The sequence below is a fragment of the Hibiscus syriacus genome, unplaced genomic scaffold (assembly GCF_006381635.1).
Source record: "Hibiscus syriacus cultivar Baekdansim isolate YM2019G1 unplaced genomic scaffold, ASM638163v2 tig00002237_pilon, whole genome shotgun sequence".
In the NCBI taxonomy this organism is placed as follows: Eukaryota; Viridiplantae; Streptophyta; class Magnoliopsida; order Malvales; family Malvaceae; genus Hibiscus; species Hibiscus syriacus.
The window spans coordinates 1,075,951-1,098,546 of NW_024061918.1; the positions used below are offsets into that span (position 1 = coordinate 1,075,951).

General features: G+C 29.7%; 2 protein-coding genes across 3 annotated transcripts; one reads left to right on the forward strand and one right to left on the reverse strand.

Annotated features, from left to right (window-relative positions):
- The first annotated feature begins 5,406 nt into the window (after window positions 1-5,406).
- On the forward strand, window positions 5,407-7,900 carry LOC120139079 (homeobox-leucine zipper protein HOX3-like). Its single transcript, XM_039154422.1, has 4 exons — window positions 5,407-5,464; window positions 5,581-5,762; window positions 5,869-5,948; window positions 7,504-7,900. Exons 1-4 carry the CDS (start codon window positions 5,407-5,409, stop codon window positions 7,805-7,807), a joined length of 624 nt encoding a protein of 207 aa, XP_039010353.1. The 3' UTR covers window positions 7,808-7,900.
- Window positions 7,901-13,069: 5,169 nt separating this feature from the next.
- On the reverse strand, window positions 13,070-19,229 carry LOC120141702 (sulfhydryl oxidase 2-like). Of its 2 annotated transcripts, XM_039156509.1 has the most exons (12): window positions 18,920-19,228; window positions 17,793-17,817; window positions 17,636-17,728; window positions 17,012-17,190; window positions 15,972-16,041; window positions 15,807-15,875; window positions 15,622-15,695; window positions 15,386-15,542; window positions 14,804-14,844; window positions 14,009-14,155; window positions 13,497-13,928; window positions 13,070-13,297 (listed from the first exon to the last, which is right to left on the reverse strand). In XM_039156509.1, the coding sequence occupies exons 1-12, from the start codon at window positions 19,138-19,140 to the stop codon at window positions 13,276-13,278; spliced, it is 1,530 nt and encodes a 509-aa protein (XP_039012440.1). In that variant the 5' UTR covers window positions 19,141-19,228; the 3' UTR covers window positions 13,070-13,275. The 2 variants fall into 2 exon arrangements, with proteins under 2 accessions (XP_039012440.1, XP_039012433.1); XM_039156502.1 differs by lacking the exon at window positions 13,070-13,297 and having other exon boundaries at window positions 13,445-13,928; window positions 18,920-19,229.
- Window positions 19,230-22,596: the final 3,367 nt, after the last annotated feature.

A 22,596-nucleotide genomic window follows, 5' to 3' on the forward strand; every position in this document is an offset into this window, starting at 1 on the left:
TCCCACGGAGAATTTATACAGTGAATTCTAGGATAAACTACAAGGAAGGTCACTTTCGTTTAATTCCTTCTAATTTTGATCATTCAAAATTTTTAATTAAGAACTTTTAAAGTTTTTCTGTGAAGCGTTTCAAATTTAATACATAATATGTATTATAGGACATGTTCCTATAATGTATCAGGGAATTTTCTAACAAAAAATATTGTGAAATAATGTGTTTTATAGAGGAAAATTTTACGAGTAAAATGAGTTAAAAATTTCTTTAAACACTAATATGATAATGAAATACAACTTCAAAAGTCAATATTATTTAATCCTTTTATAAAATATATTTACTTATAAAAATCTATTATTATAGATGTTAGATTGAGTTCATAATCAATAAAAATATAATAGATATATTTTTAAAAATCATAATATTTACATTTATCAAAAATATATTTTACTATTATAGAACGTTGATTGTGTTTATTAGTAAAATTACGATGATATGTTTATAATGCTATATTAGTAATTTTATTTAGAAGATCAAAATATTTTCTTCTCAATTTTATAAACTTCTACGAGTAGTTATGTAACATCGACCTAATATATATATATATATATATAACTGAATTAAAAGTTAAATTGTACGTATAAATTATATTAAAATTTTCAATTATTTTCTTATTATCTCATAAAAAATAGGGCAAACTATACAAATAATTAGTTAGTATAATGGGATGAAACATAAATTTTTAAATAAGTTTAATATTTGAATCATGTTATTATGAATAGAGTAAATTGAGTTGATAAAATCCCTCTTATGTAGATCAATTTAATATATGATCTGCATTAATCAATTGATAGATATGATGCTGTAAGTAATTTAAAAAAATAAAATATAAGGCAGTGAAGGCTGAAATTAAACCAACCATGTACCATGATTGATAGGAGGAAGCAAGGACAGACCTTTTCTCATTTTAATAATATCTTTGCGCTTAATAATACAAAAATTGATTAATCGGTATAGCCTTATTAATCAAACCACCCATATTCTATTTATCAATAATAATAATACTCATTTGCATCGTTAGAAGTATAATAACATGAGATCATAATCACATATGAGAAGAATGATTTTACTATGTCTTAAGATTGTTAGAAGTATAACAATCTGAGACCATAATCACATTTGAGAAGAATGAGTTTATTTTGTCTTAGAATTGTTGAGTATAATAATATGAGACCATAATCACATCTGAGAAGATAAAATAAACGAAATCAAAATGTTTAAATAATAAATAAAATTTATAGAAATAAAATATTTTTTTATTGATCCATTGATCGAAAATACCCGAGGTCCATTGATACACAGTTTCCTTAAGATAGATCTTTGGCAAGTCCTTGGTGCTCGAGATCTTTGGTCTTCTATCTCCCAAGATACAATAACTAGATGACTACAGTAACACAACTGCAGAGATCATGAACTATATACTTGCCTTCGCTATCACCGGTAGGGTTGTTCATGGACGGTTAACCGTGTCGTTTAGCTTAAACGGTCGATTAATAGTTATACGGTTACGAGATTTTTCTAACTTTAACCTAACCATTTAACCATTATTAACAGTTCGGTTATAAGTTAACCCATGGTCAACCTATTATAATTATTTGTTAAAAAAATTTATAATTCGTACTACAAAAAAATGTAGCACTTAACACATATTTATACTGGTGTAAGTGAATGAAATAAAAAAGTGTAACACTTAACACATACATATACCGATGTAAGTATGTACATCTCCCAATATCTTGGTACCTAACATTAAATATATAATTATATTAGGGTAAGTATGTTTTTATATTTTCAAAGAAATAATAAATAATAAATAATATATATTAAATTAGTTGTGTATAAATTTTATTAATATATATTAGAAATAATATTAAATTATATTAAATTAAATGTGTAAAAATATTATAAGTTAGAAATATAATTATAAATTTAATTTATTAACGGTTAACCGTTTATCGAAATTTATAACTGTAATCTTAACTGTTAACCATTATTTTTAGCGGGTCGATTAACTGAAATCGTTTAGTATTAACAATCCGGTTAATTAACATGATAAATATAACAGTTATATCGGTTAATAGTTATGTTTTTTAACACCCATAATCATCGGAAAACTAATAGAGGAAACCTTTTTTACTTTTGAACTTGTAAGATGTAAACTTGTGTTTAGCCTAGCAGGTTAACACAATATTTATAGGAAGTTCTCAAAGAAAAAAAAAATCATTCCAGAACTACAATAATGTATTATAATTGAATAAAAATTCGTATTTTAATATATTTATATTTAATCATATATAAATTTATAATTAATATATTCCTATTTCAATCTAATATAAATTCATAATAATATATTCACATTTTAATTAAATATAAATTCTTAACTAATAGAATACTATCCTATTAATATTCTAATTCTAAAGAATCCACACAATATCTTTTTCAAAAGTAGACTATCAATGGTAACTAGTCAAATAGTTACAATTATTTATTATTATTCGTTTCTTTCACTGAAAATATTTTTCAGAAAATATTTTTCATAAAATAAATTACATCTTTTGAAAAACATTTTATGAAAAATGTTTTACAGTGTTTGGAAGAGGTTGTGTAAATCATTTTCTACTTATTGATGATTTTTTTAGAAATTATTTATTATAAATATTAAATACAGTAAATAATATTATTTATCATAAAAATTTAATATTATTGTTTCTAAAATATTAGAATAGTTTATTTATTTATTTATTATTAAATTATTAGTTCTATAATTTTTTTAATACAAATATTAAGATTAATGCATTCTATTGAAATAAAAATATTATAAATTATATTAATTATTTATTAAAGTAATAGTATTATATTATATTATATTTTTTAAAAACTAATTAATTTATTTTAAATATCTTTATTAAAATATTATTATATTAATATTAAATATATAAATAATATTATTCATTATTAATAATTTAATAATATTATTTCTATGAAATTAATAAACAATATAAATTGTATTAATAATTCATTATATAATATTAAAATAAAAATATAAAATAATATATTATTATTATATAATTGAGTATATTATTATAATATTAAAAATATAATATTAAATTATTAGAAATATTAATAAATATTTTTTAAAATATTTTAATAATTAATTTTTTGATTAAAATGATATTAAAATATTATATTAATATCAAATTATAAAATAAAATTATTTTAAGTATTTATTATTTGAAATGAAAAGCTTGGAAAATGACTTACGAAAAATCAGATCATAAGTCATTTTCCAGAAAATGCAAAGGAAATTTTGTTGGTCAGGAAAATGTTTTACGTTGACCAATCATTTTTCCTCCAACCAAACACTGAAAAATGAGAAAAATATTTTCCGGAAAATGTTTTACGTAAAACAAACAGACCCTAAAAGTATAATTCAACTTCAATTCATCAAGTGACTTTAGTGATAAAAATGAATGTTATTCTCTTTACATATATTGAATTCGAGTAGCTATGTCTATAGAATGTATGTGTACTGTCAATAGATTAAAAAAATTCTAAACAAATAGTATCTTATAATCACTTTTGACTATTAAAAAATATAATTCAAATATTGAAAAATTGGATTAAATAAGATATTTCTTAAGAGATAATTAATTAATTAATTAAAAGTTGCCAATTTTACAATGGGTCAAAAATAAGGTGGTTCACTGCTTTTTCCTTCAAATAAAATTAAATTTAAAGAAAACGTAATTAATAAATAAATTTCCAAAAAGTATTATATTTGATTAATTTGCAATATGTTTAATTTAATCTTGACACAAGTGAATGGGGGTGGGTGGGGATGATCATGTCAAATTTGGCCATACCAAAGTTGGGTAACAAATTTCCTTACAACCCACATTTGCTTTCATTAATTAATATAATTAGTAGGTCAAAGCTTAATCTTAATTTTAATTGATCGCCATTAATTCCTTATTTAATTGTCTTAATTGAAATGGTAACAAATCACCCTTCTTTAGGGTTCACACCAACACACTTGGAATTCTCAATTCCACCAAAAAAACATAATCAATGAATTATTTTTGCAAAATTGAGGTGTGAAGTACAGACGACATTAACTAAGGATAATTTAATTATTACATTTATTTTTAATAATTTAACCGTTATGCTTTATATTTTATTTACGTATGTATGCACTTTGTGTAAATTTGGACGTTACAGTTTGCTCTGAACCTGTCAAACAAGTAAAGTAGCATTCAATTCTTCAATATCCTTTTCAATAACTGTAATTTCTACTTTTGATTTCAATATTTTATTTTGATTAATCTAGACTGACCCTTATCGTACACCTAGTTTTGATCGATAAATCTTTCAGCATAGATTTTATACATATACACGTGTCTCGTATCAGACGGGTCAAACCTGTTGACTTAACGACCACAGTCAAATATCACAACTCCCATTTATTAATATTAAGATATTAAGGAAAATCTATACCCACAGTTGTCCACCTTGACAAGTTTATATGTAAATTCAAATAATTTAATAAGTTTATTTAGATTTAAAATTAAATATAATTAAAAAATATATAATTAAAAAATATCAATTTTTTTAATAAGATTTTAATCTAATAAAACAAATTATATTCTAGAAGATGTAAATTAGAGCGTTTGTATTATTAAAGTGTGAGTAACATCAATAATTAAGAAATATTGAACAAATACAATGAGGACGGAGTTAGAAAATTTATTTTGAGGAATCAAATTTAAAAATTATGTAAAAATTTATTTTAAGCGGGAAAATTAAGTTTAATTTTTTATTAAATATTTTTTAAAAAGATGGGATCATTTTATTTTTCAAAGGGTGTAAAAATCTTATTAAAAGGGTGTCATTTTTCTTTTTTTATATTATATATATATAATTTATATGAAAAAATAATTTTAAAAATTTTGGAGTGTTAATTGACATGCACCCTTCAATAAGTACCGGTTCCGTCAGTGAATACTATATTATAATCACCTTAGACTATTAAAAAAATTAAAATCAAATAGTTGTCTAAGTTGACATGTTTATCTAATATGAATTTAAATAATTTAATTGATTTTAAACAATATTATTTTATAATCGGCTGGACTATAAAAAGAAATATATGATTTAATTTAATTTATTATATATATTAATTACTTTGACCTTTATCCCATATTTCTTTCCCATCGTTTCCTTTCCTATTAAATTCTCTAACATCTCCATATCCCTTATTTATCTCCTTTTTTATTTATTAAAAAGAAACTTTACCATTTTTTCAGTCTTTAAATTAACCCCTTAATCCCTTCCTTTCTTTCTCTGCAACTTTCATGGCCCTCTCACGGACCTCTTCTAACTTGGAATTAACAATATCTGTCCCTTCTTCCGGTAAGCAAGAAGACAACCTCAATTCCCTCGAAATTCCCATGTTTTCCCCCTTTGTTTTGTTTTTCCTTTTTGATACGACGATCTTCAATAACATGGATTGATTTTTTTTTATACAGTGCGAGACTTGGATATAAACCAAGTGCCTCCACCAGCAGGATCCGAAGACGAATGGATGACACCATCAACCATCAATGAAGGGACCATCAGTGACCTCGTTCCTCGCAAAAAGCTTCGTCTCTCAAAAGAACAGTCTCGTTTGCTCGAAGAAAGTTTCAGACAAAACCACACCCTAAACCCTGTACGTAATAAGTCAAGCACGCCAAAAACCCAGCCTTTTTGTTCTCAAAATCTCCAATGATTTGATCAGATCATCATCACTTGTTTTTGACCTTTTTCTTCCCCAGAAACAGAAAGAAGCATTGGCTTTGGAACTGAAGCTTCGGCCCAGACAGGTTGAGGTTTGGTTCCAGAATCGTCGAGCCAGGTACAATAATACACAGTATACATTTATTCATTGAATTATTTCACTTTTTTTTAATAACAAATCTGGGATTTTATTATATAAAGTAGATTAGGGTAAATATCATAAAAATATTGACAGAATATCAGAAAGTATATAGAATCTGAATCAGATCTACACATATTCTATGTCCGGGGAAGTTGATATATCGCTATCATTCTTATAATATATGATCTTTGCAATGAGTTTAATTTGAGTTTATAACGTCACATTTTAATTATTATTGAATATTTTTTGTCATGATGATGTTTTTACATATATTCTTACATAAAATTAAGGAATTCTTTGCAGTTTATACATACGTACCTATTTAGTATCATAGTATAAGCGTTAATGTAGGGAGTGAAAAGTTCACTATTTTTGCCTAAAATAATTTTAACATCATAAAACTTGGAATGAAATTAGCTAATTTTGGGTTATTTTTCTTGTTATATGTATTTTAAAATTCAATACATGTATTAAATGCAGAAAAAAGGCCTTAAAGAGTAATTATTTTTTAACATCATGCATGTAAATATGTGTCGGTTAAAAGAACTATGAACAAGCTTATGAAAAATAAATGACTTGGTTTGACTTCATTAGATGGGAGAGCTTGATAATCAAAACAATGATGGTTTGTCTTAAAAATCTAAAACGTCGAAATATATAATAATCAATGCTCCAATTGACAATATTGCATGTCTCTTTAAAAGTCAACTTATAATATTACACCAAAAATGTAAATAATCATCTTATATTATTCTTATCTTCGTATTCAAATTTTTATATTAAATATTAAATTTTATTAAGTTCTTTTTTTAAATATAATGTTAGATCTCTTAAGTATAAAAATTTAGATCTTAACATTTTGTATCTTATAATAATTTCTTTAATATATAGTCTGAATAAATTATTTAATAAATTATATATAGATGATTATAAAAATATAAAAAAAACTAAAACAAATGATAATAATGAATAAAGTGGTACATTGACCCACCATTTTTTGGACATGCCTTTAATAAACGTGTATAGAACTGAGAGCAGATTGCAGAATTATTACTGAAATAGAAATTGCTGCTTTCTGAGTCATTGATAGATCATTTGGTTGTATTTACTGTAACAGTTTAGCATTTAATAACACAATAAATGCTCTTTATTTATTTAATATGAATAAAATCCAACTTTGAATTTATTTCTTTTTAAAAAAAGTTTAAATTAATGAAAAAGATAACTACCAAAAGCTTTTACTTATTTAAGAGATTTATATTCCCCACTCCTTTATTATTATTGTTATTTTTTAAAAATCTACATCCCATAATTATGAAAATATATCTTTAAATAAATAATAAGAATTAAATTTTAAATATATAATTTTGAACTAATATCTTATCATTTATTAGTGTTGATATCAATTTTTTATTTTTACATATCTAACACTATTAAATTAGTGTAATTTTTTTAGTTTTATGTCGTGTAATTGAATTTTTCCTCGTGTGTATATATATATATATGTTAATGACAAATCAACCAAATATAGGAGCAAGCTGAAGCAGACGGAGATGGAATGCGAGTACCTAAGGAGATGGTTCGGGTCATTGACCGAACAAAACCAACGGCTTCAAAACGAAGTGGAGGAGCTTATGGCCATGAAAGTAGGGCCGCCGACGGTGATTTCGCCTCACAGCTTGGAACCGCTCCCTGCATTTGCCCTTACGACATGCCCACGGTGCGAGCGTGTCACCACCATGGCGCATGGCGGCGACCACGTTAAAGTGACAGCATCCGCCACCAGCTCCGTCACCATTGCAGCTAAAGTTGGCTCATTACCAGCCCTCCAATGACGGATTGATAAGTAGACGATTTGGTCTTAAACATAAGATAAGAGGGTTTTAAAAGAAAATCATTTGAGAATGTCCATATTAGTTTACACAGTGTAAGGGTTAGCTAGGATAGATACTACTTCCTCTTATTTACTTGATTTTGTATCCTTTTTTCATTTAAATTATCTCGTTTAAAATTTCATTTTAATATTTTAAACGAATATTAACATTTTTATTTTATTTTTTTATCCTTTAGCTTTCAAAAACAATTCAATTTTCAAGAGCAATTTTGTACTTTCAACTCTTTTTTAGCACATTATATTTGCACTTTCCACTAATCAAAATCACTAGTTCACCGCTTCTCCCATTAGTTTAAAAAATATATGGACTGGACCTTCAACACAGAAAGTTGGGGGGAAGTGAAAGAACTTGTTTTCGTTTAAAAAATCCTATTTAAAAGGAAGGTACTTAAAATATATATTTTTAAATAATTAAAATAAATTTTATTTAAAATAAATACTCGGTGTATTTATCTATCATCTAAATTCTTAATTTTCCCCCTTAAAGTATATATTTGAAATATAATATATTTTAGATACTTTGACAAAAAAAATCGATATCTAGATGAAAAAAGTGAATATTTTTAATATTTATTTTGATAAAAATATTTTAGTTAAATAAAAAATATAACTTAAATATTTGTTTAGAAAATTATTTGTGGTCTAATTCTGTCTCTTTGAAAACATGTTGGATATGTTCAAAAAACATATGGGGGTTTCCCCAAAACTTTCTACAGTTTCAACGTACCAAATTGAAATTGGATAGAATGGTGGAATGGGGTTGTTTACATTTTTCAAGTTTTCATGTATTATTGAACACTCATATATATTAGTATATTCATATCTCTTTATTTATATTTAATTAGTATCGAAAATAGCTGATGTTGGATCAGGCATTACAGAGCATCCAAACTCAAGTTTACAACTAATGATGTTCGATCTCGACACCAAAAATGTACAGTCAATAATAGGATAGTAAATGAGATAAGAGTGACCACGAATTATTTGAGATTGACTCGATCAAAATTTAATCAACTCTCAAATTGAATATAATCAACTTGAGCTTTAACTCGATTCGAATGCTTAACATGAAATGAACTACTTGATACCTTACTATAAAAAGCTTGCAAGCAACTCAAAAAAAATAATATATTAAATTTTAGACTTTTTGAATTAAATTAAATTATTATTAATATTAATATTTATATATTGTTATTCTTTTTAAAAATACAATATATGACTTTCATATACTTAAGGTTTAAGTTAGGGTTTGAGCTTCAATCGATCTAAGTTTAAGAATATTTCGAGTTCAAAATTTTTCTAAATTCAAGTCTAGCTTCTATTTTTAATTTTGAATCGAACTTAAAAAATTTAAACTCGCAAGCTTTGGAGTTGAACTTCGATTTTTTATTTCAAATTTGAGTTGAACTTGATAATTATATGCTAATGAGTTTTTGGATCGTATTGAATTCAATTTTATACTTTTCTAGTTGAGTTGAACTCAACACTGTAGAACTTAACTCGGCTCGTTTACAGCCCCTAGCCAATAGAACCCAAAAACTGGTCCAGATCCAATATTAGGCAGGTGAAAACAGTTTTATTTGGCCAAATACCCCAGGTGGGCAAAATATTTAGGGTATTAGGCCTACCCAAACTTTTTTTAGCAAAATACGACAAATGCTACAGTCCACAACACCTCGAGGTGACGAGTTCCATGGGATATTATTTTTTAATGGTCCACACGTAATGGGCCCCATGTGGGCCATTATTAGAATGAAGTTATATGACTCGTCACCTAAAATATTTTTTAAAAAAATTACAAAAATTAAAAATATTTTATAGAACTTATCACGTCGAGATGACGAGTTCCTTTGAAATAAAAAAAAACTAGCCACCTCGAGGTGACGAGTTACCTCGAGGTGACGAGTTACTGAGGATTTCAAAACACTAGCCGTTTATAGCCATTGGAGGTAAGTCTATAAATAGGGGTTCAGGGTTTTGGCCACTGAATCCTAAAAATAGAAAAAAAATATGTTGTGCGAAAATCTCAAAAAATGGCAACCCGATAATATATGTTGCGTCTGGATAACGTTCATGTTTCATTGATCCATCACGGGCCAAAACAACGAATGGAATATTCGTAGTCGGGGGATGACAACCAGAGAGCGCATTAGCAGATGATGACATATTTGCATCAATCTGGTCTATTTTCGGCTATATTTTACATGGCTTCAAGGTGTACCTGACATTGATCGAGGCGCTGATCGAACGTTGGCGCCCCAAGACGCACACGTTCCATTTTCCGAGTGGTAAAGCGACGATTACTTTGGAAGAAGTCGCTTACCAACTCGGTGTTCCTGTGAATGGAGCCCCCGCGGAGAGGCAAAACATGTACGACTCCTCGACGTTGGTCTACCAAGATCTACGAAAATGGCCACCATGTGAAGTCATGAGGGGCTATCGGGTAATGATAACGTGGTTGGAGGTTCAATTCGAAGTGACTGTCGAGTCTACCGAGGCGGAGGTTGTTTTTGTGTCTTGAGCATTTCTTCTCCAAATTACCAGAGGGATATTATTACCGGATAAATCCGGTAATCTGGTGCACACTCAGTATCTACAAATTTTGGAAGACTTCGTTGTGTGTCGTAATACCAGTTGGGGCTCGATAATTCTAGCCTTTTTGTACCGAGAGCTTTGTAAGGCTGCAATTGTAACGCTGGGTTAAAAAGCTGATGTAGTAGGCTTCTGATACTGTTATAGTCCTGAGCTTGGTATCACTTCCCGTTTTTTACGCCAATTACAGAAGCCTCGGTCGAGTTTCTGCTAGCTGGAAGGTAATTGTTTAACTTAATTTAATTAACCTTTTTTGAATTTCATAAATTTATTTATTTTTATTTGTTTATAATATTTTTTTATTTTTAAATATTTTAGATGGTATCATAAAATATTGGAGACAAAGTTGGTGGGTGCCACTGCACGAGACATACAGATGAGGATCGACATTGTCAGTCGATTCGCGGTATGACATATGAAATTATTATATATATTTTTTATATTTTTAACTTTATATATACTAACTTTGATATTTAATATTTACAGTTCTCTTGGCTTCCGTATGTTGAAGAGGAGATCAACCAGGTATTGCAGGGGCGATTTTCGAGGGGTCCTACTTATGGTGTGCCATGACACTGTTATTGCACCAAGCAATTATTGAGTGGCACGTGGCTGATGGAGTAATACGCCAGTTTGCGATGCACCAACCGATTCCTACACAAATAGAGGTTGATACAGACACGCTCCATACAATCAATACGCGTGGGAAACATAATGAAAATTGGCATGGGCAACACGCTTACTACATCAACCTATGGAATCAACGCGAACTATTGCTCCCCTACGTCACGATATTACACCGCTGGACCTAGAATTCGACTATTCTCCCTATCTCCGAACTTACGAAGCAAATGGGAAACCATATCTAACGACACCAGAAAAGAGGCGAGAATGGCAACATCATCATGCCATAAGAGCTAAGTCCGAGTCCAAGAAAAAAGCATCGTTGTCGTTGTCTTCGGCTTCAGCATCTGCAGCTGAAGAGTACTATTATGCATCTCAGGCTAGTTTTAGTTTCTTTTCTCCATTTCATATTTTAGCCGAGACTCAAATTGAATTGGGTTGGAGGTTAATGGGATGCGTCGCAGTACACTCAAGCATCTTCGACAAAAAATTCAGTTACAGGTGACTGGGATAATATCCTATATGATCAACAAAGTAGCAGCCAAGTCAAAGCAGTTACGACAATGATGGTGTCAAATGTCATAAATCCATCACATATTTCGAATGTGGATCGCAGAATGTTGGGTACACCTCCTCGGCAAGACGACGACGACAACAATCAAGGCCTACGACCCCGGCGTACTCGACGACCCCCGCAACATTATCATTCGACCACTCCGTGACATCGTCAAGAACTTAGAAGACAGAGATAAATTTTCTTTGTAATTTTCATGTAAAATTTTATTTTTTTACAATTAATTTACTTTGTATTTCGTAAAATTTAAATAAATTAATTTTTCTTCTAATTTTAATTTTTTTTAAATTATCCCCAACCGAACTCATCACCTCGAGGTGACGAGTTCCAAGTGACTATTACTGCCATTTTTTCCATTAAACAACGGCTAGCCACCAATTATTTTTTTTAATTCGAAAGAACTCGTTACGTCAAAGTGTCGAGTTCCATCTAATTTTTTTCTTTTATAAATTTTATTTTTTAACTTTTTAAAAAAATATTTTTTAATAGACTCGTCACATCGACCATTATAACGCCATTATAATGGTCCCACGTGAGACCCACTACAATGGACCGGGGGTTATCCAGACACCTTAATACACACACTACACACTCGTAACAGTCTCTTTTTCTAAATATTCGCCTTCAGTCCCAAACTTTTAAATAATTGTATAACTTAATGATAAATTTTTTAGTACCATTCAATTAAATAATCACATTGACTTGTACTCTTTTTTAGAATATTTTAACTCCAACATTTTATTTTGAGACAAATAACCCTCTATGTAGATATAAATAATTGGTCAATAATCTAAAATAAATTGTTGGGGGCTAAAATACTCAAAAAGAAAACAAGTCTATGTAACCATTCAATCAAAACATAAACGACTTTTTGTCTTAAAATGAAACGTTAAGATAATATATTTCAAAAAATAAATACTAAAATGTATATTTAATCAAATGTTAAGAGCATTTTTTAATATTACGCCTAATTTTATTAACCAAACCAATATCCGGTTAACTAAAAACTTTTAAAGTAATTTGTTAGATCGAGTCTATACTTGTTAACTTGTGACATTAACTGTGTCAAGCATCCTAATATGATACAAATAGTTATGCCCGGATGCCGATGTATGGGCAGATCGACCTTCCTCTATGGCCTCTCGGGCACCTCAATGCAAAGAGGCCGACTATAACATAGTTCCACATGATAAAACTTTTGTAAGAGGTTTATACAAAATCCCCACATTCAACTTATACTATAGTTCTTTCCTGTGTAGCATCAAACAACAAAAGAAACTAGCTCTGAAGAACAAAATCATGTAGAGGCAAGGAAGCGATCAACAGGCATGAATCGGATAATTCACAAAAACTCAATGCAGCATGTCAAATGTGATCCCGTAACGATGTTAAGAACACAGATATTGGACATTTCTTTCCCAAAATAATATATATATGTTAATCTATACTACTCAAAACTATATTTCGTGATGAGCTTCATAAAAGAAAAAGAACCGGTAAAGAATAGGACCTCATGAGGGACAGTTGATACAGAACTGAAACCTGGATTTCTACTTCAAGTTCGAGCTCATTGGACCGGACATCTTAAAGGGTTGTGTATTTCTGTTGTCTAAGTAATCCTAGTTCCAGCTTCTCCTTTTCCTGAAAAGTGGTGCAAGGAAATGAAATGAGAAATTTACAAATCAAAGCATCTAAGCCCCTCTATAATTTTCCTTGAACAATTTTCATCCGTTTTAGCCACCATTTCTGATTTCATTGTATTTCTTATGATCCGATTTGAAAGTACGTGAGTCTTCATAATAATCATATGTTCTTTAAATAGTATAGTTTATGGTAATACTTCCTATTCTTCTGCCGAGATCGCCAGTAGCAAGCAACAGCGCCGAACACACAGCTAGTAATAGCAATAGCCAATGCAGCCCCTATAGGCACCACAACCACATTTGTTGAGGTCACCAGATCATCCAGAGTAACATTGGCAAGAAGACTTGTTTCGTTGTACAAAGATATAAGCGTATTTCTGTAATAACCAACTAAGAATTTGAACACTTCATCCTTATCCCAATCGATCTGATTGTTTCCTTTATCTCTGGGACTTTGTGAGAGATAACATGAAGGACAAAGTTGCTTCGGAGGCCAAATAATCTTCGGGAACTTGGGATCTCCGGTTTTTAGAGATGCTTCTTCCTTAATTAATCTCTCATTAACCTCATTATGTGCACTCCACAACCAAAGGGCAAAATCACGCGCTTTCTTGAAAGGACTAGTAACTCTGCAAATAGCATATTTGCAAATTAGATGAAACAAACTTGGAATATTTAAGAAAATAAACTGCTTTGAAGTTGAATTTACCTCGAACACATTTCGTAAAAATGTTGACGACAATCCTCGCAAATAAAGAAGTTGTGAACAAAATCACATATAGATATAAATGCAAACCGGCTTTCTTCATCCCCAATCCTCACTGAAAGTGAATGCATCAAAACCCACAATCCACAACTGCAAACAAATATGAGTAATTATTGACATCTTAGAAGATCAATTAGAGGTGAAGTGAAAGAATCTCCCCTGTAATTGAATTCGTGCGTTAAACTTTAGAATGGATATCCAACCTGAAACTAAGTGACAATAGGCCGTGGAGGTGTTATTACATTTACGTATCTAGGTTGTCCTAATTTAACAAATATGAAATTTAATTTATCTCCACTTCAATCCTACCCGTCATGAGACATGTATCATGAAGGACCTATCCTAAATCATAGGCATAGTAGCCCTACCGTTCGTGCTTTCATCAAAGGAAAGACTAAGCTATCACTTTGTTAACATAGGGAATAAGAGTGGATTTAAAAAAGGAGACAACACTTGCTCCAACACCATGTTAAATTTTAGAATAAACATTCATAAAATTAATTGGATATAAGTGGAGAGGTCCTTGCTATAATGATATGCCCGAGTTGCCCCCAAATGAACAGAAGTGGGTTTATTTTATCTCGGTTTTATATACGAGGGTCATAATTGTCGAAAAAGGAATATTCTTAGTTACCAAATTATTGGAACAAATAACTATCAGAGACGGATAGTTTGACAGGTATAATTTTTTTCTTAAAAAAATGTACGAGCTAAAAACTAAGAATTTTAAATCATTACCTAAAGCCCCTGGTCTCGTTCTTGCTGCCACGACAAAACATCTGCGAAAATGAACATCCAAATGATATTATCAAAAGGATATATTTGATCTTGGACTAAAACAAAGGGTATACATATTTTATAGAGCTTAAACTTAGAAGGAAGCAATTGATTGACAATCTCACAGCAGAAAATTCTGAGTCACATTTTGATCCTTTTTAGCGGCTATATGGAGAGGTAATGAATTACATGAAATAGCTTACGATGCTCCAACTTTTCATTTTTCTCGAAGTATCCATGTCTGACACTGTCTGAGACATAGTTGGACACGAGTATAGGGACATGACACTCTAAAGATCCTCTAAATACACAGAAAAACTAAGAAAAATTTGAACAAACTCGAATATTACACTCAAACCTGAGTCCGAGTAACATAGGGTGTAGCATTAACTAATTGGTAACTAAGAATCATCAAGTGTAATTTAGGGAATCATGACAGCAAGCAATGCAGTTATTTATCTTGGCTATTGATGTTAACATTTTCAAATATATGCGAGGGAAGGAAATACAGAAAAGCAATTCAATTTTCCTTTTAGAACCTACCCAATATCCACGAGGAACTTCCTTTCCACAAATCTGGAAATCATGTAGCACCTCTTTCAGGTTATTGGCGACAGCATCAACTTTATCAGATGACCACATATCTAATGGGCACAATTCATCAAAGTTCACGAGGACTTCTGCACTTCCCTTTCGACACCTGATGCAATATATAATAATAGCATAATTAAGGAAACATCATATGAAGCCAAGGCCATAATGAAAATAAGGATCTTTACCTCCTGGAAGGATGATGAGCTACTAAAAGCTGAAGGAATTTTATAAGTGAAGCTCGAGTTTTTGATTTTATCATCTGCAGGACATTATATGTTGCAACTTTAGAAGACGGGGATTTTTTCCTAGCTTCATACGCATGAACATATACACATGAGATAGAGGGAAAATCTACACTAGAGATCCCCACCTTATGTTCCAAAATGATGTCAAAGGCAGTTGCGGTTGCCTCCTCCACATCATATATGGCTCGAGCAATCTTCCACAAGCCAAATTACGAAGTTAAAATCCTAACCAAATTGAAAACCTAAAACATACATTGTTCAAGAAGCAAATTAGAAATGCACAAAAATACCGGTCCTGGGTCTGATATATTAGACGGAAGAAGTTCGTTTTCAAAATTTTCATCATCCAAGCCATAGGAACTGAAAGGGAGTCAAGCAGCATAAATCATATGACTAAAGCTGACAGTAAAGGTATCATAGATAAGTGTAAATCTTTGACATTAACTTCAGTTTCATATCAATCTCGTTTTACAAGTACATTATCAGAAAAGAAACATATTTCTTCACAGTCCAGAACCTCCCCACTGTCAACGTTTTCCATGCCTTACCATCAAAAGAAGGTTCAAAGCTCCAATCCCCTCCCAACCCATTTTCTAGGACTAACATAAAGACTGATAGCATCAGGTGTGATAACAAAAGAATCAAAAATCATTTTGCATTTTTCCCCATAAATTATGAGTCTTAGTTGTTCAAAGTTCAGTTAGAGGTTTGAGTCAAGGTATGTAATACAAAACCAAAAACTATAGAAACTAAACACTTTGTCTTTCCTACTTATGCACACTTAGGTGAGGAATAAACATCTGGCAACGCATGAAACTATTCAATCATAGTCTGTCATTCTGTCTCAAGGACAACATGGTGGCAAGTTCTATGTACATTAGCATACAATTAAACTGAATCTGAAGAATACATCATTCTCCAATATGTTATGTCATATTAATATTAGCCATGATTTTAATGAATTAATCTTATATTCTTCAACTGGATCTGAGGAATGCATCCCACACAAAATCATGATTTTAAAGTTAACCTTATATTCTTTCAGCTATTAAAATATCTTACTGCATGCGGTGTACTGCCAATATTAATTAGGAATTTTATGTAAATAGCGCTCTTTTAACAAACAGATTATCGAGCAATTGTCAAATGTAACAGTTCAGGTCAGCATTTGTTTTTTTGAGAAAAACAAAAACCTCACTCAGAATAACAGATAGTAAGGCCCTAATAATTGCATTTAGTTTACAACTAAATAATTCCAAGAGATCATTAGTTCAGAGTATAAAAATGATGTTCATTAAATAAGTGGTGAATGTAGATACCTCATACATACCTGTCTAGTTGCTTATTGATCCAATTAAGCAAGCGTTCTGCTGTTCGCCCATCATCAATTTCACGTATTTCACTTTTTTCTTGATTGGGTTTCCAGCCTGAGGAAAACTTCTTAGGAGGACCCCAAAACAGCATAGGGTAGTGACCAACAGAAAACTTATCACAAAGATCAGTATTTATCTGTGCTGCCAGAGAAATCAAAGACCCAAACTTAAATTAACAAGACAGTTGTTCAACAACAATAAACAAGAGTCTGAAAGAATGAACCTCAAAAAGGAATGGAATATTTTATTTAGTGTCAACTTAAAAGAACAAGGCTAGACAAGTAAACCAAATTGCATGGACAAAAAGAACAGCCACAGCTCATAGTAACATTCCAACTCTTCAAAACTCACAAAAATAACTAAAAAACAGAACGATGTTAAAGTGCTACTTTTATTTAATTTTCATATTAACTTTTCACTAAACTGGAGAAAGGCAGAATGCCAGAAAACATTTTCAACTGCATCTAAGATATCAGCATTATGCTAATGAGGAAAATAGGAGCTATGAGAGAACATGGATTGTTAAAGTACTATTTCCATGAGGCTGCAATTTGCAGGCATCCAAAAGACAAAATGAATACCTTTAATGCACAATCGACTCTAGTCATCAATATGATACCATGATGCACCGCATCAGGTCCATTGAAAAGCCTAGCAACTTTTTCATAATGGGGCTGCAAAAATCATAAGAACGTGAATCTATACAAAACACCGAGTGAAAAATAGACTATGATGTACCTTGTAATTTCTGCAAGCAGGGCACCTGAAAAGTAAAAATCACACAGAAGAGAGGATTGTCATTTAACAACTAGCGTGAAGGATGCAACTATACTACTAGCTACGCATGCAAGAAAATGCACTCATGTACATGAATGTGCAATTTTCATTAAAAAAAAGAGCGAACATAGCAGCTACTAGGAAACAAATTATATTGATCATAACTGGATTCTGGATATGTTGATTAGTTAATCTGGCTGTGAAATATAAACAAACGTTACCATTAGTTGGTTTGCCAACTCTTTCCCTATTTGGATGAACACAACAATACCCTCACACTTAGGAAGGGGAAATGGCACATTCAATTTTATAATATCACGCAAATTTGTATAGAACAAAGAAAAAGAACCATTTTTGGACATTGAACTAAAAAATAAATTCAGTTTTCTATGAAGTCAAACCTCTATTTCTTAAATTCCGTAAATTATATATTATAATTTTAATGCATTCAATTATATGAAAAGCAAACTGAAAGATTAAAATAACCAATTATGGTCAGTGAACTTTCCTACAAATTCATCCCTCTAATTCTTAAATTACATCAGTTATATAAAATAATGCATTCAATTACATGCAAGGTAACTGATAAAGGTTCAAGATATCTCTCTCTACATTTGAAGACTCTTTCATTAACTTAAATTAGAAGTACTGTGACGATGGTCTGGTTCGTTTAATCTGGGAAAAAATTATTGTTATGGCGAAGCTTTTTGACCGAACCAACCAAACCAAATCCCAATGGTTCGGATCAGCTTGGTTCATCCCTTTTTCATTTTCTTAAGAAAAAAAATATATAAAGTTATTTTTCAATTAATTTATAATTTCTTTTTAAATTATATAAAAAAGCTTTACCTAATAAAAAAAAATTGGTTTGAATAATTGTGTTTTTTTATCCAAACCCGAACGAAAGTCGATCTAAACGCTACCGTTCAAAATTGGTCTGTTCGGTTTTTCTTCTCAGCTGTCTTCCATAGTCAACACTTTGACCACATAAAACTATGAAAACCGATAATATATTTGTTGTTCTTAAAGCTCTAGATTTAAAAACAGTTGTGCAGCTAAGAATGGATGGAAATTAAAGGATTACTAACCAGTGAGCGAAGAATTCGACTATAGCGTGCGTGACGGGAGTGTCCTTCAGAACTCCATCGAAGTTCGTAGCGTTCAATTCAACGCCATAGACCTTCGGATCAACGCCGCCGCCTCCGTTGTTATCGTCAATCACTCGAAGTACCGTCCGCGTTCCCGCTTGCAAGGACGTCGCCTTCGAGATCGAAAGGGTCAAAATTAGAATCCAGAAAACATGAGACATCGGAAACAAAGAGGCCAAAAAAAATGTGAACTGAATGTATGTTTCTCTAGTTCTTCTTCGGAATTGAAATGAAACTTTTTTTTTTGACTCTTTATAGGATATTAAAATTTGACAAAAAAAAATATTAAACGTATGTGAAAAGAAAGATGTTAAGTATGAATGAAGAAATTAAGGTGTTACTTTGGTTTAATATCAAAATAAGTTACCAAACTATACCTAAATTCTCTAACTAAATTATTTTTTGACTCATCCAAGTGTTTAACGTTACCCCTTTGTATGTTCGGACCGTTAACGATGTTAACTTCTCCTGTTAAGTAACACGTGTCACAATCTAGTATTTTAAAATTTATTTTTTAAAAAATATTATATATTTATAGAAAAAAACTTAATTTCTCTTAAATTATAAAAAAGCCCCAAAATATATAAAATTTTCAATCATATCCTTAACTCCTCGTCGCCCCCTCTCCGGTCACGACCACCTTCGCTGACGTAGTCTTTGCCATCCTCCTAGTCATACACCATCGTAGTTGTCGTTGATTTACCGTTGATCGGTTGTCGATCGGTCATAGTTTCATGGTGGTTTTGGTCGTCGGGGGGAGATGAGATTAGGTGGAGCTTTATCGATGGCAAAGAGCGATGATCGACTTGGGTTTAGGGATTGAAATGAAGGTTTTCAAAGTTTTTGGGGTTATTTCACAATGTTTATATTTTTTTCTTTAAAAATATATATAATTTTAATTTTTTAAAATTTAAATAAAATTTTTAAAAGCACTAGATTGTGACATGTGTCACTTACCGGGAAAATTAGCGTCGTTGACGGTCTGGACACCTAAATGGGTAACGTTTGTAACATTAGGCACCTAAATGGGTCAAAAAATAGTTTAGGCACGTCTTCGAGAATTTAGGTATAGTTTGAGCACTTATTTTGGTATTAAACCTTTTAATTTTTAAATTAAGAAGATTTTAATTTGAAATTTAACCTCTAGAAAATTGGAATTTAAATTAATTTTTTAAATATATTTTTATTAGAACTAGGCGTTGAAATTTGATAATAATAAATAGATTAATATTGTATGGATCAATGAAACATCCGTTAATATGTCAATTATAAAATTATAAGATAAATGATATTAATATTTTTATTTAAAGTTTAATTTTTTTTAATAATCTCTAAAGTATGTAATTAAATTTTTTATTGATATCTCTATCTCTCATAAATTATGAGTTGAATACTTATAAGAAGTAAATTTTTCTCTCTCCTTTCAAATTGTTTTAAAAAACTTAAATCTTCCTTTCATATTACCAAAGAAAATATTTTTTTTATAATTTATTAATTAATTTATATATGGTACATTAAATTAAGAACATATAATACCTCAAATATACATTCGTAATATATATCAAATACTACATATTATATATATATATATATATATATATATATATATATTAGTTAGGGAAGATAGAGCGAGCTCGTCATATGTACGTAATTTAAGTGTCCACTGTAAATTTTAGAATAAATTGAACGTTTAATAAGTCAAATGATTTTTATTTTGTTTTAGCTACTTAATTTTTTTAAATCATACATATTATTTAGTTTTTGCTTCATTTCGGTTATCTGTCGTAAAAAAATTAACGATAATACTGATGTGTCACACTATAAACTCATGTTATTTCATCATTAAAAAAATAAAAAAAGCCACATCAATAATTCAATTATTTGTTTAATTAATAAGTGGCCAGAACTAAATCAATATATAATATTATGTATGATTTTTTTTAAAAATAATTGAATGGTCAAAACAGAACAACAATTATAGTTAAGAAACTAAATGTGTAATTTACCTTAAATTTCAATAAATGGAAAATTTATCTTTAATATATTTATTTATTGAACCAATGGTTTAGTTAATAATGACCTACCGTTAGGACAAAGCAATGAACCTAATATTGGAAAAGTCAAGATTAAATTGTAAGGTTTTGGTTGTCCAAAATCAAAACACAGATTTTATCATTTTTTAACAAACAATAACTAACCTCTTGTAGTCTTGTTGGTCCGTTTAGAGTTTGTTATTTGAGTTTGCGTATTGGTTGGTTGGTTTTTAAGTCCTGTGTATTTATTAATTAAGTTTATTTATTGAATGAAATTTTATTTTGAAATACAATATTTTTATAATCGGATTTTTTTTACTTTTTGAAATACAATGTTTTATTGCGTACCTATGTTGGTCGTTAGTCAATTAATTATTTTCATACAACAATGTCTATTTTGACCATAACTTAAAATATTGAAGGTTAAAATGCTCTAAAGAAAAATAATAGAAGAAAAAATGATTTATACGAATATTAAAAGGGTAGTTTTATTAAAAAAACTATTATTGTAAAATTTCTGTATGATTTTATATTTATAAATTATTTTGAAAAAATATATAATAACCAATATAATTTAAAATTAAATGTGAGAATTGTATTTGTAAATGATAGAATAAGAAGACATAAGTAGTTAGGAAAACTTTAAGAAAATATAATAAAAAAATTACCGTTTTAATATTCGTACAAATCATTTTGTCTTCTATTATTTTTCTTTGGAGCATTTTAACCTTCAATATTTTAAGTTATGGTCAAAATAGACATTGCTGTATGAAAATAATTAGTTGACTAACGACCAACCTATGTGTTCAATTGCTGACGTGAACATCAACGACATGTGTTGACTGTTAATCAATTAACGATTTTTATCCAACATATTTTGTTTTGATCAAAATTGAATTAGATCTCGTTGTTCAATTATAAGTTGTTAATTTAGGGTTTGGTTTGTTGTATATATGTAAGTGATAGAAAGACGGTATACTCCAAGTGATTATTTACACAATGCAACTACAATCCCCCAGTAGTTTTCAATCATTGGAGTAATAATATGCAAGTATTATTGTAAGTTCTATCTTTATCTTGTACTCTGCTCATTTCAGTATTTTATCTTAAAACCTATATATTTGTTATTCTGCTATACTTTTGCCTCAGTCCGGTGAAGTGACGTTTAGGTTTTGTTGTTGTAAAGCTTGTGATTTTCGTAGATTACGAAAGGTTTCAGGTACCGAAGATAAAATCATGGAAGAAACAGACTGTTTGTTTAAAGATAAAAATTACAATCATACTATGCATATAGACTCTAAGAATGAAAATAATATTACTTAAATTAGTAAATGTTTTAATAGTTTAATAGATATGACATCTATATAATTTAATAAGATGTATAATAAAATTAATAAAATAGAACAAAAAATTAGTAATCTTGGAGAGGTAACTGAAATATATCTAAATGGTGAATCTAAAAAATTATTATCTGATATTAATAATAAATTAGATCAAGTTGTGATATCTTCTAAACAAGAAGATGATATAGATATAGGTCATTTATATTATGGAAATGGAAACACCATATTAGTATTATCAGAT

Coding starts and splice junctions, on each gene's coding strand:
- LOC120139079 (XM_039154422.1), top strand. CDS start 5,407: ATGGCCCTCTCACGGACCTCTTCTAACTTGGAATTAACAATATCTGTC. Junction 5,465..5,580: donor AATATCTGTCCCTTCTTCCG/GTAAGCAAGAAG, acceptor TTTTTTATACAG/TGCGAGACTTGGATATAAAC. Junction 5,763..5,868: donor AAAACCACACCCTAAACCCT/GTACGTAATAAG, acceptor TTTCTTCCCCAG/AAACAGAAAGAAGCATTGGC.
- LOC120141702 (XM_039156502.1), bottom strand. CDS start 19,140: ATGTCTCATGTTTTCTGGATTCTAATTTTGACCCTTTCGATCTCGAAG. Junction 17,191..17,635: donor GAGTCGATTGTGCATTAAAG/GTATTCATTTTG, acceptor CTGGCAGCACAG/ATAAATACTGATCTTTGTGA. Junction 14,845..15,385: donor AAGTTCCTCGTGGATATTGG/GTAGGTTCTAAA, acceptor TCATTTTCGCAG/ATGTTTTGTCGTGGCAGCAA.